Genomic DNA, 12,676 nt, shown 5'->3' on the forward strand with positions numbered 1-12,676 from the left:
CTGGAAATCTGGACTCGGGACCTCATGCTTGCATACTAGGCACATTACCCACTGAACTCTCACCCAAGCACCACATCTGTAGGTTTTTTAGAAATGAAGGTGAATGCTGTAGTATAGATTTGCTGGGAGATAAGCATTTAGAAAGTAGCCCCTACTCTTGAGTCTGTAAACAGGTGGATCTCTTGATTCTTGGCTCTCTTGGGCTCTTCCTTCTGTTAGTTTGTTATGTTTTGTTATCTCTTAAGAGCCTGTTCTTTTCTTTTTTGGTTTTTCGAGACAAGGTTTCTCTGTAGCTTTGCACCTTTCCTAGAACTCACTTTGTAGCCCAGGCTGGCCTCGAACTCACAGAGATCTGCCTGCCTCTGCCTCCCGAGTGCTGGGATTAAAGGCATGCGTCACCACTGCCCAGGCGAGCCTGTCCTTTTCTAATGAGAGACAAAGGGAATGGATCTGGGTGGGAGGGGAAATGAGGAGGAACTTGGAGGAGTAAAGGGAGAGGAAACTAATCAGGATATATTGTATGAAAAAAGAATTTTTCAATAAAAGGGAAAAGAAAAGAAAGTAGGACTTAATGAGAATTTCTCCTAATATGTTTACTTGTGTATTTCACCTATTAGATTTTGGCAGAGCTGATGTCCACTGAAATCTTTATTCAGTTCTCTAAGCTTCCAAAATAACATGTGAAGCTTAACAAATAGCTTATAAATCTTGGTTGTGTGGAAACTATTCAAGAAAAGGCCAGTTGTTTTTTGTTTTTTGTTTGTTTGCTTGTTTGTTTTTATTGACATACAATATTTGTACTTATTTGTGGAGTTGAATAATATGATCCAATACACATATGTAGCTGTCAAATCAGAGTAATCAGTATCTTCCATCTTTTCAAGTATTAGCACTTCTGTCTAGGGAGAACCTTCAATCTTTGGCAGTAGTTGTTTTGAAATACATAATTAATTGTTGTGGACTATAGTTACCCTTACTGTACCAGAGAACATTAGAGCTATTGTCCCAATTCTGTGTGCCTGCATTCTCCCTCTGTCATCTCTCCTCACCCTTCCTAGCCTGTAGTGACCTCTATTCTACTTTATATTCCATACTACCAACTCTTAAACTATCAATGTGAGTGAAAGCATGTAGTATCCCCTTGATAGAATGATTTCACTTCCTTGGATAGATATCTGATCAGAATGTTGCTGAGAATTGGATTCAGGCCCTTTATTGTTTTCTGAATATATAAAATAGTCTATCTGTTGTAGAATATTATTTTAACTAGGTAAAGATGCGTTTGTTATGGACCCAACATAATGTTTTTAGTACTGGCTGTATCAGTCTACATTAAATAGCTAATCTCAATAAGTAGCTAAATGAGTGACTACAAAATATGTTTAACCAGACATTTAAGGCTGGTTGTGGCAGTTGCACAACTATAGTCCTAGTGTGCCTGTGCTTGTAATCCCAGTACTCTGGAGGAAGAGGCAAGAGGCTTAGGAATTTGAAGTCGTCCTCAGCTATATTTGAGGTCAGCCTGGGATAAAGGAGAGCTTATCTCAAATAAAACAAAGCACCAAAACCTTATTATAATTGTTGGTGTTGTTTCTTTTCTGGAGACACCTATCTAAATGCAAAAATCATGTGGAGTTTTTGACAAGCCTTTCTTTGAAAGAACAATATAAAATCAGCAGGAAGGAATTGGAAGACTATTCTAGTATTTGTATCTTGTGTTGTTGTTGTTTTTATCTCTATTAAATTGTTAAACATACACAGTCTGAAATACTTTTTCACATTGCTTTGAAACTGACCAAACTCTCTGCTTTATACAATTGATATGTTGATTTGTTGTACATAGGGTTTGCCAGCAATGTACCTTCATGCAATCAAACCATTATTTGGTACATAATTTTCTTCTGAAAATGGCAGCGGGCTTTAATTGTATTGCTCCTAGAGCCCCATATTACAGTATTTTACTTATACTATAATATACAACACATTGTGTGTAGGAGCATAATGTGGTTTGGGAGCCAAGCAGACCTTGAATTTTAAGTTTATTTCCTAATTTAATGTGACCCAGTGGATCCTGTGTAATACTTAATTAATATTTCTACCTCTGTTTTCTCATCTCTAAAATGGGGTAATACCGTCTGTGGGTATTTTTAAAGAATAAATAAGAAAATTACTGTAATTAGCACAAAGTAACCACTCAATAAATAGCCTCTTATTGCCACTTAATATGCTAAGTTCTTAAAATCAAACTTAAATTTTTTTAGTTGTCAGCATCATACATTTCATTATGTATTTTACTGACAACTGCCTTTTCAAAAGCATAGCAAGATAATAAGTAACATTCTATTTTACTATTTCAGTCAAAGAAAAATAAGAAGAAATCAAAGTCAGATGCTAAAGCAGTGCAAAACAGTTCACGCCATGATGGAAAGGAAGTTGATGAAGGTATTTGAGCAAGGGAAAGGACTATAGAAAATATTTAAATTTTTTTAAACTGAAGTGTATGGTATATAAGCTGCATTTGTTTCACTTAATCTTATATGTAGCTCTTTTTAATTGCCATAAATTTTAACATAAAGATCTGTGATGTTGTTAAGAAACACTCGTTATCTAAATCATTTAAGCATCAAATGGTGCTTATCCTTTAAATTTATGTTTGCTCAATATTCTGAGCAGTTGAGAGGCCATTCATCTTGTCTTTGTTTCCTAAAAATATGGTTTGGAGTTTCCCATTTTTCTTAAATTTACCATTCCTAAAAGGCTGTGTGCAAAATTCTTGAATAAGCCATTTATTATCATCACACCCTAAACTTGTGTATTAGTAGCAGATATAACACTCTCCTGTCACTTCTACCCAACAGGATAAAAAGAAAAGAGACAATTCCTTTCTGTCACCTTTTATAAACCATACTCAAAATTTTTATTTAAAAAAAAAAAAACTAAAATAAAAAGTTTTTTGCCTAAAATAACATGAGGTTAGAATAAATTCCTAGGGCAAATTAATATAATCAGCACTCTTGGTTTTTAGCTTAATATCTAAATTTATTATATCTGCCCCATCCCATATTTTTTTCCCCTCAAAACTACAACTTTTTTGTTTTCCCCTTACTGAATAACATTTTTTTTCTCGGGCTATGTCAGGAGCCTGGGAAACTAAAATTAGTCACAGAGAGAAACGACAACAGCGTAAACGTGATAAAGTGCTGACTGATTCTGGTTCATTGGATTCAACTATCCCTGGGATAGAAAATACCATCACAGTTACCACCGAGCAACTTACAACTGCATCATTTCCTGTTGGTTCCAAGAAGAATAAAGGTATATTAGTGGAACATAAGAGTGGTACATCACATCAAACTCCTTTAAGTCAGATGTACAAATATTATGTCACAATCTATTTTGATCTGCTAACATTGTACTGATATACCCTTCTTCATGAGAGTATTGTGAACCACATCCTGGTTTACCTCATAACAGCAGTGTTGTTAATATTGCCTAATGAATGGCTTATTAAATTAAAATTTGCCTTTCTGCCTTGAGTCACATTAGAAATTGTTGCTTTTTTCCCTCGTGTGTGTTGCTTTGCCCTAGTCCTCTTGCATCTCCATTTCTTACAGTGAATAAGACATTAGTTAAATGGAATATTTATCACCATTTGCATGTTGGGCACTTTCATTCCAACATGAAACAAGCACCCCACCCCAGTTTTTTGTTGTTGTTGTTGGTTTGGTTTTGGTTTTGTTTTGGCAATTTTGTGAGTATTGATAAAGCTAGACCAGAACTTCAAAGATGATTGAGCCAATGTTCTTCCTGCCAAGAACTCAGCTGTGCAAACTATCCAGTATTGATAGCTACCTGAAGGTAGCACTTTGCATTGCTAGTGACCTCCCTGTTTTCTATACTTTGGTTTTAGCAGATCACCTTCTTAACCTTGTTATTTTTACTTTTGTTCTTTGCTTGCTAACTTACTGAGATTTACTGCCGTAGTACAGCAGTGAGTTCTCCTTATGCATTCTTCTGTCAAATAGTATCAATAGTTTTAGTATTTTTGTTGGTGACCCCTTTTTTCTGATTTGGGCATGCCTGCCTTGCTTTGCACCTCGTGTTTCATAGGTGTTTTGAGTTAGTGTGGTTTGTTTTGGGTATATTGTGATAATTATGCTTATTTTGTGCCAGAGAATTGGAATTTTTATGTTTGAACATATAATTCTCATTTTTTTGCCATATTTCCTGTTATAATCCCAAATCTGGCAATGCTATTCTTAAGTTGATGTGCTTGCTTCTGGGATTATTGAAAAGGCAACTCATGTTGAGATGAGGCAAAGTTGAATCCAATTTCAGAGCTCAATTCTCCAATTCCTACCTAAAAGAACCTTCAGAATTTCGAAGCATTGCAGAATAACAGGCAATGCTTATAATAACTTATAATTCGGCAATTTTCCAGGACTCAACATTTTAATTGACTAAAAATATGGTAACTAGAGACTCAGTTCCCTGGGGACATGTAAAATACATTTTAAAATCACTTTTTTCAATGTCAAAACTGGCACTTGAAGGAGCAATTTATTACAGATAATAATTGTATGTTCCTCCTGATTTAATGTGTATAGTGGCCTGTTTAGTATTAAATAAATTTTATTTCTATTTCAACCCAGGTGATTCTCATCTAAATGTTCAAGTTAGCAACTTTAAGTCTGGAAAAGGAGATTCTGCACTTCAGGGTGAGAGAAATTACATGTAACTTAAACTGAAGGCCCATCAAAATAGAAACTTGTATACATGTCTCTTTCCTTACATGAATGGTGTTGAAGGAAAGAAAGGGGTTAAAGTTATTCCTAATTTCTACATTAATATGATCATAACCCAGATATTTTGAAAAATGGAAAAGGAAGCTCACTCACACTCTGGTTTTGGTATGTTCTAGCTCCTTCCCTTCCTGTATATAAAAATATTCAGTAATAATTTATGTGCAATTTTGGTTCTTGCTTGCATCATTTAAACCAATACAGAAGGATCTTTGTTGGACATGAGTGTAATATGGACATATTGGGATAAAAAGACTTTAATCTTAGAAAATGTAGCCCTTATAAATTTTAACTGCTTCCTTGATGGTATCAAATATTTGGTGATAAATGAATATAGTTTAAAGTTATTGGGTGTTTCACAAACAAAAATAACCTAATTCACTCATTTCTCATCACTGAAGCAAGTAGAGCAGCATGCCAGCCGTAAGCAGAAGTGTCACAGAAAAAGAGAAGCATCTTCTCATTTCAGGCTTGTTCTTAACACTTCCTTAATTCCCAAATATCTCAATCCTGGCTACACATCTAGGAAGCTAAAATACACCACACACAGACTCTGTCCTCAAGGTCCTCACTTTAATTGCTATGGGCCGATGCCATTTAAACTTCTTAGTTGATTCTGGCGTGCAGACATTATACATAATATAATATACAAAAGTATATTTAAGGAAAGAACATGTAACTAAGAAGTCTTCATTTCATAGTGGGTGAGTATTCAGAATATACTCAAATACATGTTTTCAGTTTGTCAATTTGCCATTGAGAACATCACTAGTGTGCATGTTACATTTTAACCTTCTGTTACTCTTACTAAGAAATGATCTTTTAGTCAGGTATTGTGGTGCATGCTTATAATCCCAGCACTGTAGAAGCAGAGGTAGGAGAACCATGAAACTAATATGAGCTACATAATGAGACCCTATCTCAGAAACAAACTTTATAAGGGTCTGTGTCGGATCTGTATAGTTTACTTTTTTTACACTCAAGCTACTTAAAGGACAATAAGAAGGAAGAGAGGACTTAAGTGTAAACCGTGTTATCATAGAAACTTGAAAATGCCCTGTTTTTAACAAGAAATCATCTATCTATTTTGATCTTTACTTTCTTTTTTTTTTTTTTAAGTTTCTTCAGGATTGAATGAAAATCTTACTGTCAATGGAGGAGGCTGGAATGAAAAGTCTGTAAAACTCTCCTCACAGATGAGTGCAGGTGAGGAGAAGTGGAACTCTGTTCCATCTGCTTCTGCAGGCAAGAGGAAAACAGAGCTATCTGCTTGGACTCAAGACACTGCTGATGCTAATGCCAATGGGAAAGACTGGGGAAGGAACTGGAGTGATCGTTCAATATTTTCTGGCATCGGTAAGAACTTTTATGGGAAAATTTTGATTCATTTAAAATTGGTAATCTGATACATCTTGGATTTTTCAGGATTGGTGATGGAAAGCAAACCATCAATAGAAGTATTGCTAAGCTGGGCAAGGTAGAGTGCATGCCTGTGATCCCAGCACTTGGAATGTGGAGGCTGGAGGATCAGGTCATCTTCAGCTGCATAATGAGTTAGAGGATAGCCTGGGCTACATGAGATCCTGTCTCCTCCCTCCCCACCCCACCCTACTCAAAAAAAGAAAAAAAAGAAAAAATACTAGTCCTGCCATGCAGAAGGAATAGTGATAAGTAAGTTATCTCAGACTCTGCATAGAATAGAGCAAGTGGAAACTAGCATGGATAACATCATTTACTCTATATAGTATTTTCATATTCTTTGTCATAGTTTTCCTCAGTATGGCTAACTGATACAATTGTACATTCTTAGTGATGTCATAAATGCAATGTGTATGAGTAGACGTGATAGATTTTAGTAGTTTTATTGAGTGTAAATGAAAATAGTAAATAAAAGTACTAGACAAGTTTATAGCATTGATATTTTATAGTCTATTAAAATGACTATTAGATGTATTTTTCCCCTGGGTTTTAATGGCAAAAATTAATAGTTTCCCTTTTGAGAGGCATTGCGTTTTAAGCAACATGTGCTTATATGTTACAGGAAAAGAAATCGTTATTAAATATAGAAAATTGTAGATAGGTAAGGGAAACATTATCACACCACCAAGTGGTAGCTAAAATCAGTCTTTGTATTTACAGGGTTTTTCCCTACTGCATATAGTTTTATATAAACTGAATTGAATGTGCATTTTTGTGTTCCTTTCCTCATTGCCTAATTTTTGTAAGGGAAGTTTTACTTGCTCTTTTGAGCAAGTTTACTTAATAGCCTTGTGTGCTGTCTTATTTAATAGCATAGTTCACTTTGCTATCCTGTATTATTGGAGGCTGACTTTTTAAAAACTATTTTAGGTAATGTTACATTTAGTGTATTTGTCTAGGATAGATTCTTGGGAATGAGTTGGGTTAAAGAGAATATGAATGGGGGCTGGAGAGGTGGCTCAGAGGTTAAGAGCACAGACTGTTCTTCCAGAGGTCCTGAGTTCAATTCCCAGCAACCACATGGTGTCTCACAACCATCTGTAATGAGATCTTGTGCCCTCTTCTGGCCTACAGTTAGTTATACATGCTGTGTACATAATAAATAAATAAATAAATCTTAAAGAAAAAGAGAGAATATGAATGTTTTCATCGTATTGTCAGTACTCTCATACTCTCACCCACAGTGTAAGTGCCCATTGATCCATTGTTCGTATTCTTTCCGAAGTTGAGCTTTTTTTTTGCTTTTTAAGTCTTTTTGATTTAATAAGCAAAAAATGCATGAATTATTTTGGTGACTTTTAAATTACTGATGCAATTGGAAATTTTTCCATGAATTAATTGATCATTTCTATTTCTTATACCAGTTAATTTATTCTATTCTTGGCCATTTGTCTAATAGCCTTATGCTGTTTTGTTGACTTTATAAAATTGATTTATAATACATCACATAGTAAAATAATTGTTTGTTTGCTTTTAGGGGTTTGGTTTTGGTTTTTGTTTTTTCAGAGTCTCACTATGTAGCCCTAGCTAGCCTAGAAAACTGTTGATAAGCAGGCTGGCCTGGAACTTATGTACAGTTCTCCTGTCTCTGCCTTGTAAGTGCTGGAAATACAGTTTTGAGCCACCATGCTCTGCTTAAACATGCAGTTTTTTTGGTTTTTGGTGTGTGTTTTTTCTTTCTGTTTTACTTATGGCGGGTATTTTTGATAACTTAGCTTAATTTGGGGAGTATTGGATACTAGGAAGTTCTTAGTTTGCAAGGAAAACACAACTCCTCTTTTACTCCTAGCTTTCCAACCCCTTTTAAAGACTAAGACCCTCCAGAGGCAAACTGCAGTTCATTCACTAACACTGTTGTTCCAATTTGCTCTCCTCCCTGCTTTGATGTCCAAAACTGTAGAAATATCCCAATTTGTTCACAAAGATAGTCTCTAAATTCATACCATCATTTTACTATACTAAAAGTAGTATCCTCTCATATTTAGTAAAAGGTCAAGTCTTCTGGAATAATAGTGGGAACACTGACCTCGAAATATATTTTTAGTTTACTTACAGAGGCTATGTAGTTTCACTATTAGAACATAGATTAGGTGGTATTTGCCTAAGTGTTACAGTTAGTTAAACAGGCAATTAGATGCATGGGCTTCCCTAGCTGGATTCAAGATTTTTTTGAAATTGAAAGAGAACTAAATTAAATTAAGTTTGCAATGGATTGTTAAGGAGAAACAGCTATGACTGAAGACATGAAGAGGTGTGTGTGCTCCTTAGAATACAGTCATGCCAAGTAACAAGGCACCTTAAAAGTGCATGCTAGGTGATTTGTCATTGTGTGGACATGTACTTAAACTAAGATACCTAGGATGTCACTAGGTGAGACAGTCTCATAGAGCCACAAATATAGAGAAATATCTTGAAAATAGTAAAAAGGCAGCATAATGAAGTAGAATAAGGATAGACTAGTTCAGACAGACCCATTAGGAGTTTATGGACATATAGTTATATAACCCAAATGAACCTCATATTTAAGTAATTGTGAAGATTGATTGTAATGAACATCAGCTACCACGTTTGGTGCCTCATCTGGAGTAGTTGCTTAGATCATGACAGATAATGACATAGTTTGTATGGTGGAAAGGGTAGGCGTGGAAACTGACTCTAAGTTCCAGTTATAGCAGTAGTTTTCTAAGTATTAGTAAATCATTTGCTAGCTCTAAAACAGCCTAGCAGGGTTGACAGAAGGATTAGAACTCAGTGTATAAGGGAGCCACTCATATAGTAGACACTCAGTGAATAATAGCTATTGCTATATTAATTGGTTTTTGTTTTTTATGATAATCTTTAAATATTGCTATCATAGTTTTAAATCTGTACATCTTTCAAGTTTCATTGCAAATTGAAGGTTGCAAGTGACGTTCTTTATTTTGCCAGCTGCTTGGTCTAGTGTGGCTAGGGGGATGAGTGCCTCTCAACAGGACTCTGCTTCTTTTGCATCTCTCACACTTAACTCTGCTGTCTCTGGTATGTGAAAACAGTCTTTCGTTTAGTTAACCAAAACATTTCTGTTTACTTTTAGCACTTGTTATTTAAAAAATAGATTAGCATCAAATATTGCTATCAACATAATTAATATATGAAGTAGCAAAAGCCTTTTTGTTGTAGGGGACACCCAAGTAAGTCCTTATGTGCCAGTGACTTATTCTGTGCTCCACCACTGACAATTTGTTAGCATAAATACTCCTAGAAGGCCTTCCCCTTTAGGTTAGGACAGTGTTCTCAACCTTCCTAATGCTGTGACTCTTTAGTACAGTTCCTCATGTTGTGGTGAGCCCAATCATAAAACTATTTTCATTGCTACTTCTTAACTGTAATTTTGCTACTATTATGTATTGTAATGTAAATAATCTGTTCTCCAGTGGTCTTAGGATCATTTGACACGCACACCCAAGGAGTCACAACTCACAGGTTGAGAACCATTTGGTTAGGACCATGCTCTTGTTACTAGTGCACCCCACCAAACTTCTGGTTGAATTTGCCATGTTTCTATTCATTCTTACTCATTATGAGTTTATAAGTGAGCTTTTCAGATAATATGGACACACATACACAATAATGTTTTAGGACCTGTTGATTCATATTATTCATACTGTCAATCCAGCATCACTTAAATAAATAGGTCTTTTATTAAAGCTACATATATTAAACAAATATTACATAAGTAGGAGGGACACTTTCATTTATACTACTTGATTCACATAGCTTCCCATGGACTTCATTTGCTAGTGATATTATTTCATGGTATCTGGAACATTAGCCTAGAATGAGGGCCAGCAGACTCTTCCTGTAAAAGCAAATAAATAGTAAGTAGTTTATGTTTTGGGGCCATACTGTCTCTGTTACAGCTATTAACTCAACTGTGCCATGATAACAAGAAAGCAACCAGAGATAATACATGGGCAAATGAGTGTTCTGACTTCAAAACACTATTCATTTGACTTTTTTCAACCATTAAAAATATGAAATTCTGGCCAGACATGGTGGTGCACAACAGTACTTGGGAGGTAGAGGCAGGCAGATCACTGAGTTTGAGGCCAGACTGGTCTACAGAGCGAGTTCCAGGATAGACAGGGTTGTTACACAGAAATCCTGTCTCAAGGGGAAAAAAAAAAACAAATAAATAATATGAAATTCTTAGTGCATGGGCCAATCAAAATCAGTGGTTGGACTTGGCCTACAAGATGCAGTTTGTTAACCCATGGTCTCGTCAACCACGTTTCATTTCTAGGAGTGCAAGTTAACACTGTATATGTATAACTATATACATTCAGAGAAAGCAGTAGGGGCTACTGGAGATAAATTTATGTTTATGTAGCTGAGTGGCTAATATGCTAAATATTACCACATTTGTTGGGTAATCTGCTAAATTTTACATTAAAATATATTACTATTTTGAGTATATAATGAGACAGTAATCATTAGCAAAATGCTAGCAAGCTCATCTGTCTATAAGCAAGTAGAAATGTGAAATGATTGTTAGTTTTATTTATACTAACCAGACACCTATGCTTCTTAACCATTTTTTTCTGTCAGTGGCTCTTAATCCAAAGTGAATATCAGAGTCACTTAAGGACTCTTACACACATGAAATTCTGATCAGGTCTTCTGTGTAGATATCTCTTCGCCTGATAGAATGCTTTTATTTGCATTCTCAAATTAATTTGTAGCCGTAGAACAATGGGTTTTGACCTTACTTGCATGAACTATTATGCCCCAAAATGTATTTAGATTTTTTACATAAAGTTATGAACATTGGGCCACCACTGCTTTCGTCAGGTTCCTAAGAGACCTTGTAACCCCCAACTCTCATCCCACCAATTCCTTCTTATTTACCCTCTAAGAAAAACCAACCAAACTTAGAAAATAATATTCTGTTCTTTTAAATGTGCCTGAACTTAACTCTCAACTTCGAGCAACTCTTGTCTCTCTGACTTTTCTCTGTCTCGCCTCTCTGGTTAATCCTGTTTCTTTAACTTTCTATGGCGTAAAAGTTGAGCAGACTCAAACATTTTCTCATCGTTTTTCTGAGTTCTCAGGATGTATGCATACTCTGAAGCATCTAGCATTAAGATTTTGTGTTTTTCTGCTTACCTTTAAGAAGAAAAGTGGAGGGTTTTTTTGTTTTTTTTTTTGTTGTTGTTGTTTTCCACAATTTTGATATTTGCAGATAACAAAAATCAGACTCTGATTGGTATGAGTGGTGGTGTTGAATTAGATCTAGTTATTATCATACTTAATTAAAAATTGCCCTCAATTTTACTTTTCCTTTTAATTTAACTCTTTTGCTATGTCTGAATTTTTCCTTTTAGGAGAAATAAGGTCCATGTGCAAAGTATAGAACTATTGTTATGAAACATCCTTAGGAAATTTCCATTTTTAATTTTGTTTCATTCGTTTTTTCATTTAAGGGTCTACTGCTGAGCCAGTTTCTCAGTCTACCACTTCTGATTATCAGTGGGATGTTAACCGTAATCAACCCTATATCGATGATGAATGGTCTGGGTTAAGTATGTCCTTTCAAATATTTTCAGTTACTTTCCTCAGAATTTTCTTTCTAGCACCCTGAATTCATGTTTTATGTCTTAATTTTAATCCTAATTTCTTCCCTTTAAAGGTCATAGTAATGTAATTTAACATCAGCTATACTACTTGATTCTGAATACCTATGGAATTAAAACTAACTTTCCGTTATGGCTGAGGCGGTCTTTGTTTTCTCGTAGTTCTGCAGGACTCATTTTTAAATGAATAATTCTATTTGTCTGGTTTTATTATAAAAGAAGGAATAGGCTCTACAGCAGTGGCTTTGAATGTTTGTGTTGTGTGCACATTTCTGTGCTAGTAGACAGTTACTTTCATAGCCCAGTTTCCAATAGAAAAATCAATTTAAAAGGAAGGAAGAATCATCTTGGTGGTGGTGGTGCTCCCTTTTAATCCCAGAATTCAGGAGGTGTAGAGGCAGTCAGATCCCTTGAGTTTGAGGCCAGCTTGGTCTATAGAGTGAGTTCAGGACAGCCAGGGCAACACAGAGAAACCCTGTTTTGAACACCCAAAAAGAAAAGAAAAAGAAAAGAAAGGAGGAGTAAGAGTAAGCTGTGCACCAGCCTTCTGCCAGGAGGCAGAGACAAGTCTGAGCTCTGTGAGTTCAAGGCCAGACTGGTCTGCGTAGGAGTTCCAGCCAGCCAGGGCTGCATGCAAGACCCTGTCTCAAAAATAAAAGTAAGAAAGGGGAAAGGAAAAAGAAAGTAGTCTTCATACTGAAAAAGCTCAACCATCTTCATTTAAAACTACAGACTTCTAAGGCTCTCCTCCCCATGAGTCCAATTTTCAGAATTTATTCCTTC

The 12,676-nt window shown here is 35.5% G+C and overlaps 1 protein-coding gene across 4 annotated transcripts in view; it reads left to right on the forward strand.

Moving 5' to 3' along the window:
- Mtdh (metadherin) overlaps positions 1-12,676 on the forward strand; it is a 55,609-nt gene that overhangs the window by 26,138 nt on the left and 16,795 nt on the right. Inside the window, exons 3-8 of one of the 4 annotated variants that reach the window (XM_036207994.1) lie at positions 2,358-2,442; positions 3,139-3,315; positions 4,653-4,718; positions 5,922-6,158; positions 9,210-9,299; positions 11,744-11,842. In XM_036207994.1, the coding sequence (XP_036063887.1) occupies positions 2,358-2,442; positions 3,139-3,315; positions 4,653-4,718; positions 5,922-6,158; positions 9,210-9,299; positions 11,744-11,842 (754 nt within the window). The remainder of the gene's footprint in view (positions 1-2,357; positions 2,443-3,138; positions 3,316-4,652; positions 4,719-5,921; positions 6,159-9,209; positions 9,300-11,743; positions 11,843-12,676) is intronic. The other 3 variants (XM_036207995.1, XM_036207996.1, XM_036207997.1) reach the window with 3 other exon arrangements.

The sequence above is a fragment of the Onychomys torridus genome, chromosome 16, assembly GCF_903995425.1.
Source record: "Onychomys torridus chromosome 16, mOncTor1.1, whole genome shotgun sequence".
In the NCBI taxonomy this organism is placed as follows: Eukaryota; Metazoa; Chordata; class Mammalia; order Rodentia; family Cricetidae; genus Onychomys; species Onychomys torridus.